Source organism: Cyprinodon variegatus, unplaced genomic scaffold (genome assembly GCF_000732505.1).
Source record: "Cyprinodon variegatus isolate N-32 unplaced genomic scaffold, C_variegatus-1.0 Scaffold839, whole genome shotgun sequence".
In the NCBI taxonomy this organism is placed as follows: Eukaryota; Metazoa; Chordata; class Actinopteri; order Cyprinodontiformes; family Cyprinodontidae; genus Cyprinodon; species Cyprinodon variegatus.
This window is the reverse complement of record NW_015151292.1, coordinates 172,407-184,224: the sequence shown is the minus strand read 5'-3', so window position 1 is coordinate 184,224 and position 11,818 is coordinate 172,407. Positions and strand designations below refer to the sequence as shown.

The following is an 11,818-nucleotide window of genomic DNA, read 5'->3' as shown; positions in this document are numbered from 1 at the left end:
TTGCCAGTTATCACCATGCTTGATTGCAGAGGGAGACACTTTTTCACAGAGAACCAGGCTGGTTTGGGAAGCTTTTCTCTCCTAATGAATAAAATCATAAAAAATAAAATGCTTTTTTTTCTGTTTACTTACATTGTTCTTTTAAATTTCTTTACAATCTAAAACTTCTTAGAAAAATAAAAGAAGGAAACCCCACTTTGGAGTTTCTTTTAACAGAACTAGTTAGAGCTTTGGAGAACAGGAATAAAAAGAAAAGCATTTGCTCCAAACTGGTGAATGGATAAAGGTGGGTTAATGCTTATGTTTTCATGTCTACTCGCTTCTTTTTAATTGGACAAAATCACAGCTTTATATAAATAAGCGTTTAAACTGACAAAGTAATGAGACCTTGTCTGGAACATCCTAGATGGGCCTTTAGGATGGAGTGTGCTGATGAAGGTTCTCAGTCATCCAGGTCAAAGTCATTCCGTAAAAATTACAAAAAATATCCACTGGACTTGGTTTTCAAGATTTGAAGACGTTTCGCCACCTCTCCAGGAATCCAGACATTTGAATTGAGAAAGCTTCCTGGAGAGGTGGCGAAACGTCTTCAAATCTTGAAAACCAAGTCCAGTGGATATTTTTTGTAATTTTTACGGAATTTAGGATGGAGTATTTTGAGCTCCAGCTGGTGACACGTTTATTTGAAACTCTCCCCTGTTGCAATTATTTCCCATCAAAGCAACCTTTTTATGCGTACTTTTCAAATGCAAATAAAACAACTTAGTGTTGCATTGAACCTACCTGCCAGTTCTCTTCTGTTTGTACTGTAACATGAACAGCAGTTCAATGAAACTGTTCCTGAAATGAATAGAGACTGAATTTTCAGACTGATTCTAATTAGCTTGGTTTTAAGCCTCCAACCTGGTTCTGTTTTAGATTGATTGAGAAGACAAAAAAACAAACCAATATTTCCTCACCTGTTTGATGTGTTCCTAAATGATTGCATGAATTAAAGAAAACTGATCATGGGATTATTTCACATATTAATGGATATGAGGTATAGTGTGTTTGGCATCTACTGGGCTTAAAAACTAAAGCTTCAGTAGATGTGTAAACTAGAAGTTGTCATATTTTTTAGCCATCATTCAAATACTTTTTTTTTCCTGTTGGATAATAATCTTTCAGATAATACTGGCCTTTATGACTCATGTGTGGAATCTGGTATCATCTAAAGATTTTTATATTTCCTGAACAGCCTGGACAGGTCAGATTTGTTTTTTATTCTCCATAAACCTGCTCCTTCTCGCTTTCACTCTTTTTCTCTCATCTAATTTTGTCAGGTGCATAAATGTCTGTGTTTCAGTTTTTCAATGCGTCACCTCAAAATGAATAAAAACAGGATTGTAAGTCGTTTCTGGTATGGTTTCATCATAATTGCTCACCTGGATCTGTGGGAATAAACCTGATAGTTCTCTGACAGTGGACACTTCTGGCTGCATGTTTGGGGTTCTGTTAATGCTAAAGCGTAAACTTCAGCTCCATTCTCATATCCCTCACAGCCTCTAAAAACTTTTCTCCCTGTCCTGTATTTAAACATTCACACATCATAATGCTGCCACTACCTTGAATGAACTACATTTTTAGTTGGTCCACCAAATATGTTTTGCACTCAGCTAAAATTTTTTTATTTTTATTCCAATCTATCCTTATTTCCGTGCTTTCTGCACTCTGTCTATTCTTTGAAGCTGCAAAAAGGACCTATTTATGAAAATCCCTTCAGCATCTGTCTCTATGCAACTCTTTCTTTAAGCTTTCATTTTGGATCTCTGTAGTTCTGCCAGAGATGCTTATATCTGCTTTGACCGATATTCTCCTTGCCTGGTTTGTCCCTTTAGACTGATGACTGTTCCTTGGTTGTTTTTTCTGTCGTGTTAAAATTTCAAGTTGCAATTTGCTTTAAACTTCCCCATTCTCTATGCTTTCTCTTGATCTCTATGCTATGTTCCATAGATCTTCAAGATGCTATTTTGTTTAACAAAATTTGCCAAAAAACCTCAGAGTTCTGTTTGTTTGGAAAAAAGGATCTCTGAAGGTGAACTCAGGGGACTTTATTTAAGGATATTAAATAGAAGACAAGCAATCCATATTATTTTAAGAAGAAACTATTCTGATATAAAATTACTTCTTTTCAATGCTGTCTCTATAAATGTGGCTCTTCATCTGCCATTTAAATATTGCTGATCACCACTATGGGTCATTTGCTTTTGTAAAAAGATTTTTTTTTACTTATCTTATTTCTTGAGGTTATAATACCAGGGGTCTGCAACTTGTAGCTCTTTAGACTCTCAGCAATGGCTACTCATCACTTTGGCTTTTGGCTTAAAAAAATGATGAAAATGCAGCTAATATTTATTGATATTTAGTTACAAACGTTGCTAATATGCTGCTTAGTTTTTTTTTTCCATTCGCTAATTGCATTGAATTTCTAAAAAAAAAAAAAAAGCCTATTAATATGTCAGATATACATATATATATATATATATTTATTTATCTTTTTAAGTTGGAATGTATTTAGCCTCTTTTCCATTTTTTTTAATCATAAACCCTAAAATTTAAAATGGCACTGTGATGATTTAAAAAAAAACAAGTTCAAATCTTTGTTAGGTATTCATTAAATATAAGTTCTGTTTGTGACTCTAAATAAGTTTTATTGGGCTGAACATAAGAATGGCAATTTGGATTATAAAGGCTGCAGACCCCTGATATGTACACTTCTTAAATTACCTTATGATCATACAAAGTCCAGTTATCCAGCAGTCATCTGTTACCCCAAAGCTGCAGACCTTGGTGTCAAACCATCCTGGACCTCGCTGTTACATGTTGGAGGGTTTAAATGGTTTCTTTCCAAAACTTCCATAAAGCCCTAACTCTTTTTTTTTCCCTTTCAGATTTTTGACGGCTATATTAAAGTCACACCTTATAATACATAGAATATGATCATTTGGGTTAACATGTTGGTTCATTTATATTTAGGGCATCAATGTTTGCGGTTGTGCTGGGAGTTTTCGATATATATTCCCTAAAGGTCTTCGACGTTCATATGATGCTCAATAATCATTTGAATAAAAATGCTCGGTCTCACAACAAGATGTTTGCAAGGTTTTTGAAATTAAACTCTGCTAATGTAGATATGTGTGTAATGTAAATATACATATGCAATGTTTTAAAAAAGAAAATAGGACAATGTGTCTTTCCGTAAAAGAAAACAGGTTATTACCTCAGAAAAAAAAACATTATACGTAAAATATTTAGAACAAAAAGTATCAAAGCAAATTCTGAAAATACTGCAATAAAATATCAAATGAAACTAAAAAAACTCAAAATAAACTTAAATGTGTATACTTCCTTACATAACCGCTAGATGGCGCAAGAAGCTTAGATTCCAAATCACAGGCAGGGGAGCTTATTTGTCCTAAACTTTAATTTGGCCCTTTCTACTTTGAAAATAGTATGATGCCAGTAAAAAACTAAAAACATTCCTGCTCTATGCTAGACGTTCAAATTAAAAGGACTATGTGAATTTAGAGGGTCCAAAATAATATAGTTTCAAAACCTTCCAGTAAAAACGTTTTATTCGTGGTGACAGTAAGAGTTAGAGTCTTGGTGTGAGGTTGAGCGTTTATCATGATAGTTATTACACAAGCGTTTAGCAGATGCCACGCCTGAAAACAGTGTTCATAGCTAAAAACAGTAACATTACATATTTCTCTGGAAGTGCTCGTTTGCAGTCGTGCCCGCGCAGGCGTGGCTCCTTCGCTCGTGCCCGCCACCCCTCCCCCATCTACAAAACCAAAGCGCGTTAGCCTGCCGGCGCGCGCTCCCGTCAACTAATTCATTGTATCGGGCAGAAAGAGGAGGAAGCAGCGATCGACTGGGGCTGACTGGAAAGCCGCTTAGCTTCGACAAATACTGAAAAACCCGACCGCTCGACACGTAAACTGAAGGTAAACTACTTAATATGCCACAAAAAGACACAGAGAAGGAACTTGTTTCGTGTTGCTTTGTTTAAAAGTTGACGACTTAATTTTTGAAAGTTGTCCTTGGATTTCGGAGGCCAAGGCTAAAGGCTAGCTCGGTTAGCTTACTGTAGCTAAGTTAGCTCCCCCCACTGTCCGACCTCGGTTTCTTTGCTTCTTCCGCACTTTGCCACATTACTTGTTGGGGGGGAAAACATAGACGGATGTCTTACTAGTTAAGAAATCAACAGTGTTTAAGTTTATTTCGCCTACAATCTCCGGTCCTGGGAGTTCAAATTGGAACTGATGAAGGATTTGTCGGGTTTTAAAACTGAGCCTGAAAGACTGGCCTAGATTGGCGAGCCGTAACCAAACAATGAGGTCCTTTTTTCCGTACTTACCTCTGCTAATCAGACGGCTTCTTATCTCTTAATCGCTCGTCCTTTAGTCATGTTTTTTTATCCCCATTTGTACGGTGTTTACGATACAATTGGACTAACAGTAAAGTTACTTACATTCTCGTATTAAACCTTTTTTTTTTTTTTTTAGATTTTGGGGCTCAGTTGTGATTATGCACCATATCTTTATTAAATCAAGTTTATTCGATATTTTAAATATTAATTATAAGTAGTTCAAATGTTAATGAATAATCTATGGACTGTATTGAGTTGTGTAGTTTAGTGTATGTCGGGGCCACCCACCCATTCTTCCACTGCGGACACACTAGCCATCTGTTGCCTCTGTGATGACGCCATCTTTCTGGTGACCCACCCAGTGGCATGCAGTTTAAAGGAGGAAAAAAAAAAGTTTATTTTAACACTGGTTGCTTTCTTTCTATGCACAGATGCTGTTTTTATTTTCCATGCCTTGCATGTAGTGATTTGCTGCCCTTCATCAGCAGATGCCAGCTATACATGTTTTATTCACTTTAGGCTTTAGGACGCTGTGGTATTGACATCCTTCATGGTTTTTCATAATTATTCCTATTAATTAATACTGCGTTGAAGCTCTGGCTACTTGCATATCTTAACTCTAAAAGGAAAGACTATAAATGGCTGCAGTCTTTGCTTCCCTTTTCTGTTCATATCTGCAACTGGCATTGTGAATATATTAAAGCTTTGTGTGCATTTTAGTAATTATTTGTTATGGCACTGTTGTTGAATTGGGGCATATCTTTTGTTTTAAAGTTAAATGAACCCACACTTGCACTAGTTACCATGATATGCTGGTTGATCTTGCCAATGAATAATATGTTCACTATTTGAATAGAACCATGGTGTTTAGTGGCATCTATGACGGGTGGGTGTGTGCTGGTTTCACTGCAGTTTTTTTTTTCCATGCCATCAACCTCAAAGCTTTGGAGTAAATTTATCTTCTGTCCTCTGAAGAAAACCAGTGTCCTCTTTAACAAACCATGGATTAATTCAGCTAGTTTGCAGAAGCGTTCCTCAGTACGTATAGTACAACAAAATCAAACTGTATGTGTTTATGCCAATTATAATTTCTCTGATGCAGTATACTGGAAATTTTAAATCCAGTTTCGGAAGCTAATGATGCCAGATGACTTGTCATATTTGTTAATTTATCTATTGCTACTGCCCTGCATCAATGTCCGAAGCAGAGCATGCATACTGTACACTGACTTAATTCCACTTATTGAAAGGTTACGTCATATTCTCGGGGATATTCTCTGATTGTTGTCTCTTCCTCAGACCAAGAATAGACCTCTATTTAAAGCGCAGCAATGTCATACGCAATGATTTTCATTCCACAGGTTGACTTTGGAAAGTTTTGGTAATTAGTTAGGGGATGGTGTATTGGATGTAAATTTGTTTTTGTTATTTGAAATATTCTAAGACATGAGAAACATTTTTGCTGTGTTGACATGCCTTGATATCCTAGCTTTTGATCACATTTACTTTATCATTTCTAATAAGATTTGTTCTCTCATATATTTCAGTTACAGCTACAAATCCAGTATCTATTTAATATTAAAAATATTAAATAAATACTTATTATACTTGGATATAGCAGATATACAGAAAAAAGAGGAACTATGTGTACTTTTTGGAACAAAGTATTTCATCAAAAGTATTGTTTAAGCTTGCACAAACTGCATGTGTTTTAGTGCAATTGACATCCTGCAAACCACCTTTAAAAAAAAAAATAGAAATTTTCCTTATCTTTTTTTCCCCACACGTACGATATTAAATGTAATTCAGTAATTTTATTGCATGTTGGGCATCTAGACATGATATACTCCCCCCACAAGAAAAACACCTGCAAACTTTCTGTCTGGCTGAGGACTGTGGTGTATTTCCTGCCGGTTGCCTGTAAAAGCAACCTCATGTTGTGTAAAGGATGAGATGATGAATCATCTCGTAAACGACAGATTCTTCTGTAACATGCCGACAGCTATGTCATACCAGGCAGTAATGCATATTGAAAAGTTGCACCTAACACTCTTCTACACCCTAGACATCTGTGTTTTAAAATAACTTATTTAGAAGCCTCTTTAGTGGGTTTGGAGTGATGGCTACTTGTCAAAATTGTTGATTGTATCATTGACTTGTTTTGGGGATTTATTTTGATAAACTTTGAAACATTTTATTCCTCTCTGTCCTTTCTGTTAGACATAATCCATTTAAAAAAGGTTACAGTCATATTTTTCTGATTGGAAATGTAGTTTGGAGTCACATCTGACGTGGTGATATATATTTAGCCCCAATGTTTGTCAAAAACTTTTCCCCAACATTTGACTGCTGCTCATAGTCTTATATAATTGTAAAATGTCCTTTTTCCTGTCATCAGGTTTTACTGCTTTTGGTGGCTTTTATTTTCTTTAGCATTTAGATAGTTTTGTATCAATGTCCTGGGCGAGCGTGTAAAATTTACACACCAAATAAAAACTCCCCTCTCCGTTAGAAACATGAGCTGATGGACAGTGTCTGTTAAGACTCCTGCTCATGACGACACCTGAACAGCCTCTGTTAAAAGCAGGTCACACGTCTCTTGACCCACTGGCTCTTTTATTCAAACCTTGACCATAGACCCACCTCTAGGCTACAGCTGTCCCCACTTTCTTTTCTTTGTATGCTCAGTCATAAAGGGAATGATCTAATGTTTTTGGCACTGCTGTCCTACTTAAGACTATTCATGAACCATTGTAGGACACACGCAGCACCTCACTGAGCTTTGGTGCTTCGGAGATGGAATCTCCTGGGACTTCATAAGGAAAGACTAAGTGTACTATTAGCATTTTGGTTTCTTAACCTGGATATCCTTTCCAGGTTCTTGAATATTGCTCTAGGGCTTGTTTCCTTTGTCGGGCATTAACAAAGACTAGACATTTCTGTGGCTACTGCATTAGATCTGACCACTGTTAGCTGTTGAGTCAGTGTTTTTTTTTTTTTTTTACACCTTTATTCATCTAAGGATGAAAAAGCAGAATGACACCAGTGTATCAGCCTAGATTGACATGCTTTTTATAAAAATAAGTCTCGACAGTTTAATATTTATGCCTTGTGAATAACACCCATCAACGGCATATTTGTTTGGTCAGAGGAGAGTTACTGCTAGCTAGAGGCTGCGTCTCTTTTTGTTCTGTCTTCCTTTAACTCCTTTATCTGCCCACATACTTGAGTTTGTCGCTATACTCAATAACTGGAGTCTCGGATAAATGTGATTTACTGACATATTTTTCTGCACTGTGCTGTTAATGTTAAGTGTGGGAACAGGAAGCTCCTGATATAGAAAGATCTAGAGCTATGTTCATCAATCTACAATTCAAATGTATTTTATAACTTATAGTTTCACATAACAACCAAAGTCTTTAATTTCATGTAATAATTTTATATAAAAGCAATAGTTCACTATTGTCGATATCATGAAGTAGTCTGAAACACTCACAGGGTGGTATTATTAGAACCTGATTATCTAAGATCAATACTTTATTTTTAAATTTTATTTCCTTGTAGCTCAGGACCCCTGTACCCAAGGCTGACCTTATTCTGTGGTTAAATGTGATGAACATGGTGTTGCATTTTACTTCTGCACCTTGAAGGTCTGCAATGCTACATGCCTTAAGTTGCAAACATGAAACTTTATCTTTTTTTTTTGTTTTGTTTCTTTTACCTTCTTGTTGTTGAACCTCTCCTAATCCTCCTTCTCCAGGGATGGCAGCCATCCGTAAGAAGCTGGTGATAGTTGGAGATGGAGCTTGTGGGAAGACCTGCCTTCTTATAGTCTTCAGCAAGGATCAGTTCCCTGAAGTCTATGTTCCCACGGTGTTTGAAAACTATGTTGCTGACATCGAGGTGGACGGCAAGCAGGTAGGACATTCTCATCCATTAACCTAACTGAGTGCTTTTTTTTTTTTCTGAGGGATAACTGCCTGCCAAGCCTCTCCATTCACAAAGTGCTGTCCTCATTCTGGGGAGCTTTGACTGAGTCTTCAGTGGCCAGTTAATTTTTAACCCTTTGCTTTAAAGAATGAGGCGCACACCACTTCATGTGGGTCAGAATGTTATAAACATGTTGATTTAATCAGAAATGCAGTCAATGTTTTAACACAGAGTACCTCAGATCCATTCCATCCTGTTTTTACTTGTTTCATCTTCTTTAAAAAGTAGCTTTGGGTTCATGTTGATGTTTACCTCAGGTGGAGTTGGCTCTCTGGGACACAGCAGGTCAGGAGGACTACGACAGGCTGAGACCCCTCTCCTACCCAGACACTGACGTCATCCTCATGTGTTTCTCCATAGACAGCCCTGACAGCTTAGGTGATTATAAACCACAGAGCCACATAAGTGTTAAAGTGTAACATAAAACTCAACACTTCTATTTTTCCAAAGCACTTTCCTATTATTGCAGTGTGATATTTTTTTGTCGATCAAGATCATCAAGCTGTGACTTTTAAAACTTTTTGAAAAGGAATATTTGGCAAACCCTAAAATAAAATGTTTAGCTTTCACATTTTTCAGCTGTAACATGAGTCATGTTCTTCTTTTTTCTCTTATAACAACATGCCTTCTCTTGTTTTGCACACATTAGTTAGTACCCAAAGGCTTTTTAATTGGCAAATCAGAAAATTTAGTAAATCTAATAGCTGTTGAAAAGCTAATTTATACAAAAGCTGTCACTTTATTGAGGGTTTTGTTTAATTGTCCATCTAGAGTACATCTACCCTCCTTGATCAGTCTTGCTATGAGTCAATAATCCATTTCTTTCTCTCAGAAAACATTCCTGAAAAGTGGACCCCGGAGGTCAAACACTTCTGTCCAAATGTCCCCATCATCCTGGTAGGAAACAAGAAAGATCTACGTAATGACGAGCACACACGCCGAGAGCTGGCCAAGATGAAACAGGTATCCCTTGATTGCTTTAATGTAGGGATTAGATTATCATCTGAAATGATGCTCTGACTGATTTAATGTCATTTACTAAATGTATGATTTTTACTTGAAGCTGTTATGGGAATTTAAACTCTGAAGTTTCTGGGGTAAAATTAGTTGAAAATCTATTAATCATATCCTAAATATGCATGTGAGATTTGTAGTGAAATAAAAACTTCTTTTTTTAAGTTTGTCTTTAAAATATCCTCTTTAAAAACTGTCTGAACTTAATTAATGTTTAATAGGTTTCAATTTTTTTTTCTTACAAGATTGGGGCATTCAGTGTGATGTTTATTAGACGGGTATTGAACGTGATCTTATCATTCCTTTTTGTTGAACTGTCAGATTGTTGTGTTGTTGTCCTAATTGGTGCGTAGACATGTTGATGAAATATTGGCAAATAACGTGCACAGTTGGCCCTAAATTGAAGATGAGATTAAATAATTATGTCATTTCGCTTTGGAAGAGGCAAAGAACTGTCTCTTTCATCAACTTTTACAGTAAATGTGTTTTATTCCTAAATTCCTGATTTGTCTCTTCATTCAACAGGAGCCGGTAAAGTCGGAGGAAGGCCGGGACATGGCAGGGCGCATTGCAGCTTTTGGTTACATGGAGTGCTCTGCAAAAACTAAGGATGGAGTACGGGAGGTTTTCGAGATGGCCACCAGGGCAGCGCTCCAGGCCCGTCGTGGGAAGAAGAGCAATAAATGTGCACTGCTGTAAAAGGGCAGACATATTTGGACTGTTTTCGTCCTGGGCTGTTACACCCAGGGATAGGGCTCAGTGGGGAAGGAGGGATTACTAGAAAGACAGGGAGGGAAGGGGAAATAAAGACTGCAGTACATGACTACCGCTGTAAACTGGCTGTTTGTTGGACTCTATTTACCCTAGGACTTGGGTTTAGGAAGGAGGGAGCAAAGGAACTGACTACCGCTGTAAAGCATCGGGCTCTTCACCTGTGTGTGTTTCATTGGGGCGGGAGATTAACACCAGCTACCAGCCAAGAGTTGGTTATATTTGGTCTTTTTTTTCTGTTTTGCAAGCCACTGACACTGATTGAGAAATCCCAGTCCACTGTCAGACTGGTTAAACTTGGTTTTTAAGCAGACTGGAGTTAAATTATTTACTAGGAGACGACTATTCAGGTTTTAGTTTGGATTTAGGGCTGAAATTGGATCGCCCCAAAGATTTCAGATGATGCAGGCAGCAAACCAGAGCAGTAGTTCTCAATTTGTTTTTTGAATGCAGTGACAAAATTACTTGAACTGGGTATAACACCAGTGAACATTAGCTGTCAACAGGACTATCCTAGATCTTTCTGTAAGATACCAAATGAGCAGACTGGGTAGTTTAACCTAGTGTGCTCCCATGCTCATACCTCTGTTGCTTGATTCTCTCACTGGGTCTAATCCTGTGCTCATAGACTCTGAGACAAACACTTTGAGGTTTAGCCTGGCTAGGATAATCTACAGGTGACCTGTTAATACATGCTTCATCCCCAAAAAAAAAAAAAAAGCAAGCTCCATGCTGACTGTGTTGTTTCAAGCTGTTGGCAACGTCCAGAAGATCACTGGAAAATTACTTGTGGCCATGCATCGCAAGTAAACACATGCTGGCCTTTACTGCTCCTGGTGTATTTACTTAGAGAATGTATTCAGCCATTATTTGCATGCTCTTTTTACATTTAAATCTGTTCGCCTGAATCAGTGGAAGTGGCAGAGAAAACCTTGTCCCGATGGACAACAAAGGTGGCTTCCTGCCCTGCATAGCGGGGGCCTGACCGGCTTCAATCCCTTCCTGTTCCACTTAGCTGACTGCTGGTGCTCACCTTGCCCTGACTTTTAGACCAGGACAAAGAACAAGGCGAGGGAGGGAGGGAGGGTGGTTGGGTTATATTGTTTACATGCACAAAAAACTGATTCTCTGTTTTGGGATGAACAATGAAATCCTTGTGTGTTGGCATGTAAAAAGGTTGACCGTAAAATGACAATTCATTTTCGAGAGGAAGTAAGGTGCCTCTGATGGACGGTCATTAACATGTTTGACTTAGATTGGTAAACCGCTTCCATTTTTGTTTTTTGTTTTTTTTAGCACAGTGGAAAACGATGTGTAATAAAAAGCAAAAAAAATGTTTATCTGTAATATTTTATATGGGAGCGTCAGCGTTATTGGGTTGGCCAGCCGGATGGATCTTGTTAATGCCATCTTAAGTGTCTGTGCAGTTAAAGAGTTAACCGCCTGCAGTCTATTTTATTTTATTTTTTAGGACCTTTTCTGAAAAGGGGTGTGGCCAGTCTTTATTTGGCTTAATCAACAAGGTTATTTGTGTTTTTAACTGGCAGATTCAGGGTCTCTTGGCAGCATTATACCCTCCTGTTCTTCTTCCTGGCCTACTGGGTGGAGCCTGTTCCTGAAACCAGTCTTGTG

The 11,818-nt window shown here is 37.6% G+C and overlaps 1 protein-coding gene across 1 annotated transcript; it reads left to right on the top strand.

Moving 5' to 3' along the window:
• The first annotated feature begins 3,838 nt into the window (after window positions 1-3,838).
• LOC107099133 (rho-related GTP-binding protein RhoA-B) lies at window positions 3,839-10,890 on the top strand. The gene is made up of 5 exons (XM_015397133.1): window positions 3,839-3,986; window positions 8,172-8,329; window positions 8,659-8,779; window positions 9,234-9,364; window positions 9,941-10,890. Exons 2-5 carry the CDS (start codon window positions 8,174-8,176, stop codon window positions 10,112-10,114), a joined length of 582 nt encoding a protein of 193 aa, XP_015252619.1. The 5' UTR covers window positions 3,839-3,986; window positions 8,172-8,173; the 3' UTR covers window positions 10,115-10,890.
• The last annotated feature ends 928 nt before the right edge of the window (window positions 10,891-11,818 follow it).